Source organism: Rhinolophus hipposideros (genome assembly GCF_964194185.1).
Source record: "Rhinolophus hipposideros genome assembly, chromosome: 6".
Classification (NCBI taxonomy): Eukaryota; Metazoa; Chordata; class Mammalia; order Chiroptera; family Rhinolophidae; genus Rhinolophus; species Rhinolophus hipposideros.
Window position 1 is genome coordinate 53,836,217 of NC_138052.1, and position 15,117 is coordinate 53,851,333.

Here is a 15,117-nt window from a genome sequence, read left to right on the forward strand (position 1 = left end):
GAATATTCTTTCACATAAGATTGGGAAGTAAAAGGACCAGTGGGATAATCATAAAAATGTGCCCTTATAGATTCTCCCTGAATTTGTTGATCTTTGGAATATTTTTCATAAATTCCACCAATATTTTCTACTTGACTATATTCCCTGTGAGTGACAGGTTCCACTATTAGATCTGAAATACTCTCAACTATTCCTGAATTGTTTTCAGCAACACATTTATATTTTCCAGAATCTTGAGGATTAACACCATTAATATATAATCTGTGGCTACAGTCAACTTCTTCAAACTGAAACTTTTGGTTCTGCTTTAAAAGGACTCCATTTTGAAACCATGTTACAATTGGCTTAGGCTCACCAGATAGTAAACATTCAAGTATTATGAAATCCCCTTCTCTACACCCGGCATGCTTTGGCATTTCTTTTAATATTTTTGGCGGCTCATTAGTAATATCAGATGAAAATACAAATTTGTGTTTTGGTGACTGGGTAACCTCATCTCTAGGGGTTGCTTTAGGTTCCAACTCTTCAAACTGAAACAATTCTCTTGACTCTTTATCCTGCTCTGGGGTCGGAGTTGCTGCTGTTATCTGAATTTCAACAGGAAAGGAAAGCAATTCTGTGTCTGCAGAGGGAGGAACGGGTGGGTTAGTTTGTAACATCTGGAGATTTGGGTGGCCTTCTTGTCTCAAAGATGGATAAATGTCTTCTGCTTGGTCAAACACCAATGCCAGTTCTTCTTCCTCATCAGTGTAGTCATGCAACATTGGGACTTTGTGTACTTTGCTACCATGCCATTGTTTTGCTTTCACTTTTAGTATACCAGTTGTTTTTACTGCTCCGTATTGGTTAAACAGCACACAGGTAATAGAACCTTCGTCTTGAAGAAGCACAGAAGGAAAGGTTAATGTTGAATAGTTTTCAGAGGTATGAATGATAAAGCCTCGATTATGTGGGATTGGTATATCATGGTTATACCACGTCACAATGGGTTGAGGATATCCTTGAAAATGACACACAAACTTACAACTGTCACCTTCATAAACTTCTTGAGATTCAATTTCTTGAAGAAATGAAGGTGGGCAACGTTGCAGACGTTTTTGGAAAGTATTTTCAAAAAATCTTGCATTTTTTTCTTCCTGTTCAGTTTTAAATTTATCAACTCTTGTAGAAGTAGAGTGTTGTAATTCTTTCAAATCATCCTTTCTTATTCTTTCACTATCTATTTCTTCATTTCCTTTAATATTTGTAAATGTACCAAAAGATTCACTGGCATGTGGGATAATAACTTGAGATACCTCTTCAGGAGTCTCATATGTTTCCTTGTTCTTCCATACATTAGTGATACACTCTGATGATGCTGCAATTTCAGTTTTGGTCATAATTTCTTCAAGTTGTCCTCTTGCTTGGGTAGTCTCATTTGCTAGGATCCTACTATATAAACGGTCTTTTGGTAGACTTTCTCTTAGAAATGCTTCTTGGCTCATTCTTATTTCAGTCTTGGGAACTTCCTCATCAATAGTAGTTTGAAAGCTTGTGGGAAATTTTCCAAAATCTATATTTTGATCCATTTGATTAGGAAAGGCATGTGGATTTTGGACAATACCCTCAGTTGAATGATCTACCTTATCCCTATTTTCAGGTAGATCAGATAGAGACCTGCTTTTTATTTCCTCTCTAGAGAACAGAATATCTTTATCACTAGCTTCACTTCTCAAAGTTCTTGAGCTTAGTTCAGATGACATATCTAAAACAGAAAATTTTTTTTTCTCCATTAACATTTTCCTAGCCTCCCGTAAACGTTGTAACTTCATTTTGGTCTCCTCATCCAGGAATTTTTCACCTATATTAAGCCATCCTCTTAAGTCAGATTTACTTTCTAAATACTCTTCATCATACATCAAATCTGTTTTCTTGCCAGGACTTACTGTCTTAAAGTGTATAGTTCGCATCATTCCCTTTTGTTCCACATCCTGTGTTTTGTTAAAGGGAGAGCCAGTAAACCTCAGGTCAACCTTTATCCTGTCTTCTTTCCTTTCAACTAAAGTCTCCATGCTTTCATTTGTCTGTTCTGACCTTTTCAGAAATTCTAAATATTTCTCATCTTGCCCTTTTTGGATAACAAGCAATGATGCAGTTGATTCAGCAGACCCTTCACTGTTAATTGCTAATAATCTATAACTTCCAGAATCTCTGCCTTGGACCCTTTTGATCTCTAAGCTGGAAGAGTGCTCATGTAAATCACTCTCAGTTTTTATAACCCGTCGAAAACCTGTTGGGATAGGCCGATTGTTATGAAACCAAGTCATTTCTGGAGTTGGACAGGCAATTAAACTACACGTAAAAACAACAGGTTCACCCTCTAAAACATATTTAAACACAAGTTTTTGGGTAAAAGAAGGCTTGAAATAGTCAGGACAGGAGCTTGTAGATAATATTCTACTTGCATATCTTTTAGCAGCCATGGAGCTTTGGTCTATGTCTTCAGAATCTGAAAAGGCATCGCGTGTATCTCTTTCTGAATGTTCAGATTCCCCCTCAGAGAATAATTCTGTAAAAAAATTAAATTATAAAGCATTTTACTATTTTCCATAGTATTTGAAAAAGTTGAAAATAAATGAAATTGCAAAATCAGAAATGAAATAAAATGCATGCTACAGATTCTCACAAATCCATAAAAAGTTTCACTCACCATATTTGTTCGAATAAACGCAACACCATGCTCTGTTTAAAAGATTCTGACACGAAAATCGTTCGTTGTCTGGTCTTTTCTTCAAACTGTTGAAATTTCTTCTTGAACAAGCAAAAATGCATTTCAAAATAACATGTTCCTGTGCATATTTGTTTTGAGAGCAGGAAGGCTTTGTTCCTTTGATGGCTAAGAGGAAAGTCTTACCTGACTTGCAGAGAGTGGAATAAACGCCCTTTCTGGTCCTTTTGATTGTAGATTAAATTATTATATTTTTGGAATTAACTATTTTAAATATATATACAAGAACTATAGCCATAAATAATTAGCTAAAATAAAATGAGAAGGCGTTTATTCGAACTAATACAGCCATAAAGTCACAATGTTATGCAATGAAAAGCAGGCAATAAGGATCCCATAAGGCAGCTATCTGCAAGCCAGTGTAAGAGACATATCCATGTTAAAATGATATATGTGCATGAAGTGTAAACCAGAATGGGAATGTAACAGTTCCACACACCCTAAATAAAGTAGCATTTCAATGATAATTCATTCATGACATCTCATTCTGAGAATGACAGCTAGGTTATTGTCTATTATTCAATTTAATTCACTGATTTTGAAAACAAACTTCTACTACATGATTTCATGCATTCAGATACCAACGTTATCTAATACACACTTTTGAAAATGACTGCAAACATGAAGTTGAATATGACCGATAAATTTTAAATACAAGATTTTAAATTACCATAAAACAAATTACTGTGAAATGCATGTAACCATCAGCATACTAAACCAGGCATGCGACATAGTAATATATACTCTGAGAGATATATTTGTACAGCTATGTCATTTTTCTCAATAATACTAAAAGAAAGAAGGCAGCTCAAGGATTCTATTAATCCTTCAGAATTTCTACTTAAATCTCACATTCAATATAACAATACCTTTCATCTCCACCTCAATCTGCTGTTCAATCCTCTCATGCAAAATTGATTCTTGGGCTAAAATGGAAAAAACATATAAAGAAATGTTAGTGATTAATTCCATATACTTTCTGCCTCAATTTATGATTCATATAATTACAATTTTCTCTTTATTATAATAGAAAACTACATCCTCCAAATGCATCAGAAAAATTCATGCCAAACAAATCAATGAGTTGACAAAGTACACGACAATGTTGAGAGAAAGATTTAAAAACATTTTTATTTTAGGTTCTCTATGAAAGTTTTCTTAAGATGTCCAAACTTCATTTAGTTCCATAATTTCCCATGCCTTTACATGCATTCAGAAAAGCAATCCACAAGCTAGAGAAGTATTCTTTTTTGTTTAATGTCTATTGGTTGAACACTTGCTAAGAGATGAAGTCATGTTTAGAAAGAACATGCATTTTCTCACTTGCCACCTTACGTTGAGGGCTGTTCGCAGTTTTTCCTGCAGAATTTGCATTTTCAGCTAGTAAGTATTCCTTTGATTTGAACTACCTTTAAAACTTTAGACTACATATAGTCTAATTACATATTAAGAGGCAAAATCAAAAGTTATCAACTCAAAATTGCTTTCATTACAGAAGGAAAAGTTTCAGTTTTTAGACACAATCATCTCTGGGGCATCTTCTTCAGAAAGATGGGTGCCACTCTCGTTTCTCAGTTCATGTGACATTGTGTCAGTATGCTTGACTCCCTGGCTTCTCAGTTCCTTGTGGTCTTTGGCATGAAGTTAATGACAAACTTGATGTTTTCTTTGACGATTCTCTCTTTACTTCACGAGTTGTTTTAACTTGTGACTCTTTGAGTATTTTAATACTTTTAGTGTCTGAACCAAGGGAAATTTTTGTAACTGCTCTGGTTTGCGATTCTTTTGCTAGGTAAGAATAAAGTTAGGAAAAGGAATAAATTAGCTGTGTTTGTAAGAGTAAAACACATGCTGAATTTAGAGAAGATGGAATGTCATTAGGATGAAAAGAAAAGCAGCACGTTAGTGCCAAAACTAATATATGATATATCTATGCTTACTATGCATGTAAGAATTCTACTCAAACTGACTTATGGGGTTTTACATCCTTACTTGATATTTGTGGATTACTATGTAGCCTTGCAAAGTTATTAGGCCATAATAAAAGAGGAACAAATAAAAACTAGCCTTAAGTTAGATGATAACTGTGCCTGATCCTTCACTCCTCAAATACTTTAAAGTGGCTTATCTTTTAACTTTCTTAAGTACAAGTAAGGAAGTCTAGACTTTTCAAGAAAAAAAAATGCTGGTGCTCCAAGAACACTTTAATAATATTCAATTGGAATTAGTGAACTAAAAATCCTGGGGCAAAAATGTCCAGCTCAAATCCCCTCTGGGAACTTGACATGCAAGCACTGTATTATGGCACTGGGTTCTTTAGGAAACAAGTTGAAAGACCTACGTTTCTCCCACCTCCACAGCACAGCTAATTCCCAGCTGTATTGCTGCAGAAACTGTCACACTTGTTGCCCACAAGACTTGTAGACAACAACTTCAGATAAATAGTAACTCTGTGCAATTACGGTGCTAGCCAGCAGCTGCAGTTAAATTGAGGGTCAACTCTCTGGATGGTAGAACTTTCCATCTAATTTGCATAACTAGATCTCAGTTCTTGAGATATCCCTTTTATAGGCTTTGGAAATAGAACCAGAAATAACTATAGGAGAAAATGCCCAATTAAGAAAGAAAACAGTCTCCTTTTGGTGAGTATTACAGATATAATTAATAACCTTAGTTCAAAATTCAGTGTTGAGATGGCTGTGCACATAGCACTGTATTGCCTCCTATTCGTGTCTAACAACTCAAAAATAGTGTGGTCAGAGCAGGGAAGAACTTGAGGCCACAGGTCTCGACAGCGCCTTGGAGATGCCCAAACTTCAAGTACCAGCCTCCTTCCATGGGACTCAGTGAAGCTCCTCTGCCTGTAGCCACGTAGCATGGGCTTCTACTACCTGAAGAATAATTTTCTTATTTCCTTAGTATCTATAAGTGAAATCCATGGATAAGAGGAAGAAGCTGTCCTTTGCCCAGAAAAATGTATTCATGACTTTCCAGACGCAGGGGAGACTCAAGCACAACAATAACAAAAATAATGATCTTGCTGTGAGATGATTCTACAATTCCCAGAGGATCTGAAGCTATAAAAGCAGCATGATTTATTGTGAAATATCTAGAAACAACTAATTTTGGTCCAGACAGACCCCTGTTATTTTCAGTGTCCAATTTTTAATTTTCATGGCCTCTTTGTCAAAAGCTAGGACCTTCCTATCTCAAAACAAAGGGCAAATGAGAATTTAAATTAAATTTAAATTTAGCACCGTGTCAGGCACAACAATAAATACTCAATAAATACTTGAGCTATAACAATTTAACCTTCTTTGGTACACTTTTTAGGTGGTGCATTTGGTAAATATTAGAAAGAGCAGCACATGGGAAATGAACCCCAACTTCCTGAATTTGAAAGTTAAACTTCCATAATCTAGACTGGAAAGTTAAATGTTCTTAACAAGTTTGGCAAACGAATGGCTTTCATAAGTCATTTATGAATAGAGCGCTAACTTAGAGATATTCTCATTCCTATAGTCTGATTCATTTTGCATGGCAGAAAAGCTGCAGAAAGCGATGAGGATGAAATGAAGCAAATCATAGCTCAAAATCAAATAACCACCTTCTACGCTTAGTACTGCTGATGTTGTCTTCTCTCCACACTCATTGTGTATAATGCAGCTGTACAATCCTTGGTCTACCAGCTGAACATTATATATGATAAGAAACTGAGCATTTCCATTTTGTGACTGCTTTACTCTCTCAGATTCTTCTATCTTTACACCTTCATGAGTCCAGGTTACATCAACAGAAGATTCATCTTTTAAAACACAGAGGAATTCAGCAGTGTCGCCGCACTTTACAGAGCGGTCCTGAAGATGCAGGAGAATCTTTGGTGCCTCACCCATGGTCTCTTCAGCACATTTCTCAGACAACTCAGTGCTTTCTGCAATTTGTGAAAGGGATGCAGTGTGGTGCAACCCTACATCTTGAACAGATGCAGTTGTGTGGGTGGAACTTTGAGATATACTTTCAAAAACCTGCACTTCATATTCATATGATGATTCTTGAAATGACTTAATTTCATTTGGGGATATTTTGTTCCTCTGCTCTGTGAAAGAGGAATCTGCCACCGCCTGGGACTTGGTGGACATTCTTACATCTTTCCCAGAACTTTGCCTAGCTAGGGCTTGCACTGTATAATCAAGTGACAAGAAAAAGAAAAGAATATTAAGATCTAAGTTTTGTCACTTGGTTAGGTTAGTAACATAAAATGGCATGGAAGATGAAGATGAAAGACATCATTGTCACTTGGAAGCAGCATGCCAGATGAGGTATGCTCTAGGACAGGGGTGTCCAAACTTTTTTCAACGTTTTTCACCAAGGGCCCTATGCGGTAAAATACACAAACAGCGGGGCCACTCACTCGAGGTGAAGTACATTCTGCCTCACCTGGTTTATTTAGGTAAACTAAACATATTTTTGTAATATGCTGCGGGCCAATTAACAATGGATCATGGGCCGCAGTTGGCCCGCGGGCCACAGTTTGGACACCCCTGCTCTGGGATGTCAGGATCATACAAAAGAAAATTCATTGCCAGTAATTCAGTGATGAATGGATGATGAAGGCTCATGCGGATGCCGTACAGTATCTAGTTCCTTCCTTCCGTTGTCACTGTAGTTATCTAGAGTGTCACAGTCCATCTCCCCCCACTCTTTTGCTGACTCTATTTGGGATACCAATTGTCCATCCTTCAGCATATACTTTATAAATAATACACATCAAATAGATCATTAATGAAGCAATGATGAGATCTTATTTAGAAAAGAAAAAATGTCAAGCATAGTTGATGCCTAATAAAATAATTACTAATGTAATGCACAGAACACATACTTCAGTGAGACGTAGAGTACAAAGGTTAACCTGTAATTGAGATCTCAGGGGGACTTGTGGGATGTTACTTTATTAGTAAATTATGGACCGACCACAATATGCAACGAGACAGTCGAGACTCTCATTAGTCACAGAGGAAGTAGGAGGTAGGCAGCAAAGCAAAGTCTTGGAAGTAAGATGGGCTTTACCTTTTGGAGTCACTGTGAGTGCAGCTGCACAAGTGGCTTCCCCAGCACTATTGGCTGCTTTGCAAGCATACTGCCCAGCATGCTCTGAGTAAGCATCAACTATAAGCATTAAAGCCATGCCTGTGGACTCCTCAAAATGGAAAACTATATCTTTTGTTGGTAGAATTGGCTGCTGGTTATGAAGCCACTGGATTTCTGGCTTCGGAATGCCAGAAACCCTGGCATAAAATCTGACTGTCTCCCCGCTGTGCACCCTGAGGCTTGATAGAGACTGGATGAAGATGGGCTTTTGGCCAAGGGACTCCTTCTTAAATGAAACTGATGAAGAGACATGCCATTGGAAGTTTGATGTGACTTCTTCAAGTTTGCTAAATCCTGAAAAGAAGCATGCCAACCTTTAATGGTGTACCCTGCATTGAAACCAGAACTCATTTGGAGTTGTCTACAGAGCTGTCACAAATTTAACGGTCGTCTAGAATCCAGTCCAAACCCAACGCCTTGTCAGTGTATGCCACTATTAATTCAAAGTCACACAAGTTCACTTCCGTTTTCCAGACACGCAAACTGAGACATCAATAGTCTAAAGAACTTCAGTATATTTTTCATGAAGGCAGTAGTGGAGTACGCAATTCAGTTTAGGTATTCTTGTTCTCTGTTTTTCCTTTTTTCCCTCTGGTTGTAAAACCAGCTTTTCTATTTTGCAAAACACTTTTAATTGATTAAGAAAATATCTGGTTATTATAATTTGTTTAAAATTAAAGAAAAAATCAAAAGTTGCCCTAAATCGTTAGGTATTTGCACATATTTACTACTATATATATATTTACTACTAACTTAGCTCAGAGAAAATAGTCTGACTGTGTAAAATTAGTTATCTCATTCTGAATCAAATTGTCCCACTGAGGAAGTGTTTCTGATTGTAATTTAAGAGACCCAGGAACAGAAAATTTAAACCGTCTTAGGACTGGGCCCCTTGATCCTTAGGCATTCTTTGAGTGACGGTGAATACATCTAGCTGGTGTATAGACCTGAAATCGTCCACTGTAACTTCTGTGAAATAGGAATTGTGTCAACACAATAGGGGGATGATAACACTTTTAGATTAATTTTTTTAAACAATTTTTATCCTAGCAAAATGAGAAAACAAATTTATCTATTTCTGTAAGCACATTTCTACCCATTCTGATACATGCTGATCAGGAAGCATGAAAGCTGGTGATGAGAGCGATACAATTAAAAAGGTTATGGAGATAAAGCAGGGCAAAATAAAAAAATGTTTCATAATGTTTGTAATTCTTAATGAGAAAGGGTGAATGAAAAGTGAGAACATCACATATAATATGAAACAATTAGTTGCATTAAAAGAGAATAGTAGGACCAACGATGATTTACATGAAATATTTAGTGATTGTTACTGCCATGATGAGGTTAGATCTATATTTAAATGTGGTTTTTAAAGTTGTTTTACTCTACCTTCCAGTTTCAAGTTGGCTGTGCTTGATACTTGACCTACGGAATTATTAGCAACAAAAGTATAAATTCCTTCATCTTCTGGATAAGCTTCAGCAATTTCCAGTTGGTAAGTGTCTTCAAATTGAGTCATTCTAAAGAACCGAGATGGCTTGATTTTCTTGTCCTTGCTGTACCAAGACACTTTTAGATCTGTGTCACAAAAGGAAAGGGATATTTAAATCACAAACAGAAGTAGATATTTTAAATTTACCTGAAAACATAATTATACTGGTGACTATATTTTATATCTATCTTAATAACTTCATACTTTTCTTTTAGGCATGCCACATCTGCTCTTACATGATTTCTTTTCATCTTTTAGAAGGAAGTATAACTCTAGAAAAACCCAGTGTATAAACTGGTGGCAATGTTTAAAATTTTACAATTTTAGCTGTATTATTTTTAATCATTTGAGTTGCATGCTGTGGAAGCAGGGAAATGATTTTGATATATCAGTGACCTTGAGAGAAAGATAGTCCTGAGAAACAGTCATCACGTGGAGTTTGATCTGGGATTTAGTTGCCTACTGGGACAGGAAGTGAAGAAAATCTGCACTTCTGGTGTGCAGAAAGATCAATCAAAAGGAGAGCTAAGAAGATCAACATCCTACAATGTCTAAAACAGACGCCTTGTGAACAGAAGAAAAAACTTCTATTCTTTCATTACCAATAAGCAAGCATTGAAAGTTCCCCCTCGCCACAGAAAGTAATTTTTAAATTGAAAATACTTTTTAAATTGAAAGACTGAATCATGGAATTTGGGGATCTTAGATATATTAGCCTTTTTTCAAAGCAGAGGCGATAGCAAATAATAATAAAACTACCTATTTCCATGCAAGTATTTGAACCATCTTAAAATGATATAAAATAAAACCCAAAAAGTACTGATAAAATAACATTACTATGTTATAATTTATGGTAATGGGCAATTGTAAAAATATTGCATTGAAACAATAACCCTGTAAGTCAAGAGCGAATTTAAATTTAGTTACTTGTTTTAAAGGCCAAAATCAAAGCCATTTTGTTTTGGGGGTACAGTCACTATATCACTTCCATACCTCAATTTAATAACGATAATGATGATAATCCATGGGGATCGCCTAATAGCCTAGTCATCTAGCATTTGTTTTTATTTAGCACAATTACTGGTTTATGAAGGTTTTCCTTCTTCTCACATGGTTTATAAACTACAGGTTCTCCTTTTAAAGAAACAAATCTTTTCACTTTCTTAGATAACAAGAAAAGGTAGAAAATGGAATCACGACACTACTTTTTACCAGCTATGTGACTTTAGATATGTCATTTAATCTCTCTGGACCAGTCTTCTCATTTGTAAAATGAGATGCATAATAATTCATGGGCTGTTCATTGCATAAAGTTAGTGTGCGGATTAAACGACACACACTGATGAAAGGACTTTATAAACCACTGCACAAGTCAGCCAGTAAAGCGAGAACGTCTAACATCATGGAAAGGATCAGCAGTGCCGTCAACAACATGCCAAAAGGCAGGTATGTAATAGGTAACACTGTCACGTGGAACTTAGTAATCACCTTACAACTATTTAGCTAGTTAATTTGTTTAATTATCAATGGAAATGGAAGCATGAAGAGCGTGGTGTGCCTCCATATGAGGTTCTCTGCTTATTCTTATTGACGACTTTTTCCTTTGGTGGACTGAATGAAGCCCTAGGACAGACATGAGTTACCAACAATAAATGAGCTAAAAGGTGAGACCTCTCTTCGTAATGGATTTGGTGCTCCTGGCTGAGCTGCCACTATCTGTGTTGGTCATTGGCTTCTTGGAGCTTCTGTAAGGCCACCTCACTGCCCCTGCTCCTTACCCCCACCACTTCATTGTATTTGGTCCCTAAATCTTATTCATTCTACCCCCTGAATTCTACAATTTACCTCCTTCTTTCTCCTGACTCCCCTAGCTGAGGGTCTTGTCAGCACTCTCCAAGCCGATTGTGAAAGCTTCTCCCCAGGTCCCTTACCTCTCGTCTCACTTCCCAGACCTGTCCATTCCACCTTTCATTATCATAGCGTAATTTGTAAAAAGCAAATCTGATCATGTTTCCCAGTGCTTAGATACCCTTCATTGGCTAGCTCCTCAAATGGAAACAAGATAAAATCTGAAATCCCAAGCATAGAATACCAAACACTTCAGTATCTGGCTCTAGCCTCTTGCTCCCTTGTTAAATCACGTTCCGACCATACTTGAACCACTTGTCACTCCCAGCACATGAAGTGTTCTCGCAAGCTCTGTGACTTTGTGCATGTTGTTCTCTGCCTTGAACACTATTGTGTTCAACGGCCCTATTGATTCTTCAATGCTCAGTCCATGCATCTTTCTCCGACTGGCTCTCAGAAACAGCACACTGAGAATGTGGGATGTTACAGCACTTGCAACCTTGGGATCTCGTTGTGCATCTCCTCACTTGCACACTGAGCTCTGCAAAGGCAACAGCCTGGTCTTGGCATTCCCTAACGTCTAGCCTAATGTCTCAATAGCAGGAACACAAGTGTTGGTAGCATAAAACTGAATAGATGCTTAAATGAACAATGGGTATCCATCGTGGCTGGATGAATTAGTTCTCCCTTCACTGAGCTAGCTGTCACTCTGTAAGCCTCCAAATGATACAGACTCATTATCTGTAGAATAAACACTAGCAAAAAGTGTTTTAAAAATTCTCCTTTTCAAATAGCTCTTCTACCAGTAGGTGTCACCAGAGACCTTTAATAGACAACATTTTTACTGCCCTAAAAGCCTCACCGGATTGCTCAGGACCATGTTACATGCTTCCGCAAGTTTTGAGTTCCCCAAAACATGTGCTCAGGCTTCAAAGACTCATAATTTTCCCCCCAATATATGGAAGGCAGCGCTGCACTTACTTTCTTAAGGCAATACCTTTTCAGAGGAAATTGTATAAATATTTTCAGTCCTGGGGAGATGAAACTATGTGATTTTGTAAGTTTTTAAAAGAGTATTTTCTTTAGTGAATTTAATTTTTGTCACCTAGAATATACATTTACAAGATGGTGTTATGTGTGTATAAATATTACTACACATAGAGAATTAATGATCTCATGAATTGATAAAGTCCATTCAAACATTTAAACATAAATCATATAGAAAAAGTAGACATTTCTCTTTTTTCTATGCCAATTGGAGTCTTGTTGAGGACTTCAAATGTATTTTTGCAACACTCTAACGGCAAAACTATACTATGATTTATAAAATAAAAGGCATTGTACAAATATTGTTAATATTCACTACTTTGGACAACCCAAATACATGTATATTTATTTGAAAATTTTCCTCTAAAAATTTAATATGAAGATAAATTATTTAGTGTGGTTTTAGTGAATTTGATATTAAAATGCATTTTTCTTTATTGTGTTACTAAAATATTATCAGATCAGTCCTCATTTCTTGATATTTAGTATTTCTCAAACACAATGCTTTAAAGCGACAAAGTCTAGTTATTTGTCCATGTTGCTCATGCAATACCAGAATTTTATGTTTATATAATTCCTCCCTACGGCTATAATAAAATTAATGTATTGAGCACCAGTCACCTTCCATGCCTATAGGAGCTTTGCATACATTACATCCTTTAATTATGCTCCTAAAATCAAACAGATCCATTTGGTTTCTAGATCAGCACGCAATCCCAGAGGAGGAAATTATTAGGTCAGAGAGGCCCAACTAACTTATTTAGGAAAATGGCTTTTGGCAATGTAGAGACTGGGCCATAAACTAATGGGAGAAACATAATAAACAAAACAAAACAATAAAACTTATTAGCAGTGCTATGAGACGCCCAGGCTTTGAGCATTTCCCTTTGATGATGGTATACAAGAGCCAAGTAAAGAAGGGAATGATTTTTCAATTGGGATGAAGTTGATTTTTCTTGTCCCTATCTGAGGTCAGTTTATAATCATGATTAGCTTGAAATGGTTCCAAACATTTTATCTCATTCTGACTAGATCAGAATCCTGGAGTAGGGGCACGGGGCTCTTGGTGTTTGGGTAGCAAGCCCCAATCAAAAAATCTTAACAGCTAATAACTGATTGAGGGATTGCTATATGATGGGTACTATGCTAAGTGCTGACTTGGGTTATCTAATGTAATCCCGATAATAGTCTTAAGTGATGGGTATTAGTCATTTAACAATCACTACTTTGTCCAATTAACAATTACTTCTTGAGTGTCTGTTGTACGGAGCTATTCTAGGACAAAGATCCACCCTTGTTCTCATAGAGCTTCCTTTCAAGTAGCTACTGCTTTGCAGGCATAAGGTTCTAGGTACTAAGACAGAATCCCTGCCTTCATGAAATGTACATTCTAATATTGAATGCAATATTATTCTCATTTTATTCATAAGGGAAAGAGAACCAGAGAAATCATATATTTGCCTAAGGTCACAGAGTGGAGCCAAGATTGAAAAATCCAAACTCTCTGACCGTAAAACCTTTACTTTTGACCACGAAAGCATATAGTGCCTTCTAAAGAAATACACCTCTTCACACAAACATTGTCCATAGAATGAATAATGTCTTATATATAAGTAGACTCTTATTTTAAAACACATGTAGATGACTTATATTTAATCTAACAATAACTATAGTTTTTATATTTTTTCAAGAGATAAAAGTGCAACTACAATCATTAAGGAAATACGACATTTTCTGAAGTTTAAAACATTTGAAAACACTGATCTAATTCATTTTTTTATTGTGGTTAAAAAACACACATAAAATTTACCTCCTTAATCATTTTCAGGTATACAGTCCAGAATTGGAAAACAATAATCTAAGTTTTAATTCAGTAATTAAAGTAAGTCTTCTGCAAGAGCCCCATTAAACTTCAAATTATGCATCAGGGATGTTTGTAATGGAGGAAAAGTTGAGAAAACATTTCCCCCACATTGTTCTTTGCAAATATCAGCAATGAACCTCTGCTTGTAAACCTACCTGTTCCAGAAACTCTGCACTGAAAACGGGCTGGCCGTCCCTCAGAAGTGACAGTGTCCTGAAGTGGGGTGATGATGGCGGGAGGATAAACTGGCATTTCCTGATCAGGAGACACGACCTCTGGAACTAAAGAAAAGGGATCAGAAGATTTATCATGATTGAGTCACCATACACACCTCATAGAAGGGAGTATGTCAATTTATCTTAATTTACGTTGCAGTGGAGCACTTTCAGAGTTTCACACTTGAGGAGCAACCTACTTTTATGAGCTCCAAATAGCATTTTTTAAGTGCACTGGGGGGATGCAAAAGCTGCTTTCTTCGGTTGTATTTAAAGCTGAGAAGTAGCAAGGCATTCCTACCTTCCACCGAGAGTGAGGCTGAGGTTGTGACAACTCCATAATCATTCTTGGCTTCACAGGTATAGACAGCTGCGTCCTCTGGGAAGGCTTCAATTAACAAAAGTGTGTACTCTTGCCCATCGTGAAGAAATTTGCACTTGAAGCCAGTGGAAAGCAGCTGCTCTTCCTTGTACCAGGAAATTTGGGGCTGTGGCCTGCCAGATATCACAGCACAGAAGCGGGCAGGCTTGCCAGATTGCACAGTAACAGGCTGAAGCTCCTGCAGAACTTGGGGCGGTTCTGGAGCTGAGAGTAAATGAAAACAAATAGTTCATGAAAAAGCACACAAACACGGAAGAGCCCATGAAATTCTACATTAATTAGTTGCCAGGTGATTACATGCCTGGAAACAAATCTTTGAAATTGTTGTATCTTTACTTGCCTGAAAATATT

At 36.8% G+C, this 15,117-nt stretch overlaps 1 protein-coding gene across 1 annotated transcript in view; it reads right to left on the bottom strand.

Annotated features, from left to right (window-relative positions):
* The window catches only part of TTN (titin), a 272,150-nt gene that overhangs the window by 213,100 nt on the left and 43,933 nt on the right, over positions 1 to 15,117 (bottom strand). Inside the window, exons 42-45 of the mRNA XM_081051210.1 lie at positions 14,686 to 14,970; positions 14,325 to 14,450; positions 9,308 to 9,496; positions 3,637 to 3,693 (exon numbers count right to left, since the gene is read on the bottom strand). Coding sequence (XP_080907336.1) covers positions 3,637 to 3,693; positions 9,308 to 9,496; positions 14,325 to 14,450; positions 14,686 to 14,970 — 657 coding nt within the window. The remainder of the gene's footprint in view (positions 1 to 3,636; positions 3,694 to 9,307; positions 9,497 to 14,324; positions 14,451 to 14,685; positions 14,971 to 15,117) is intronic.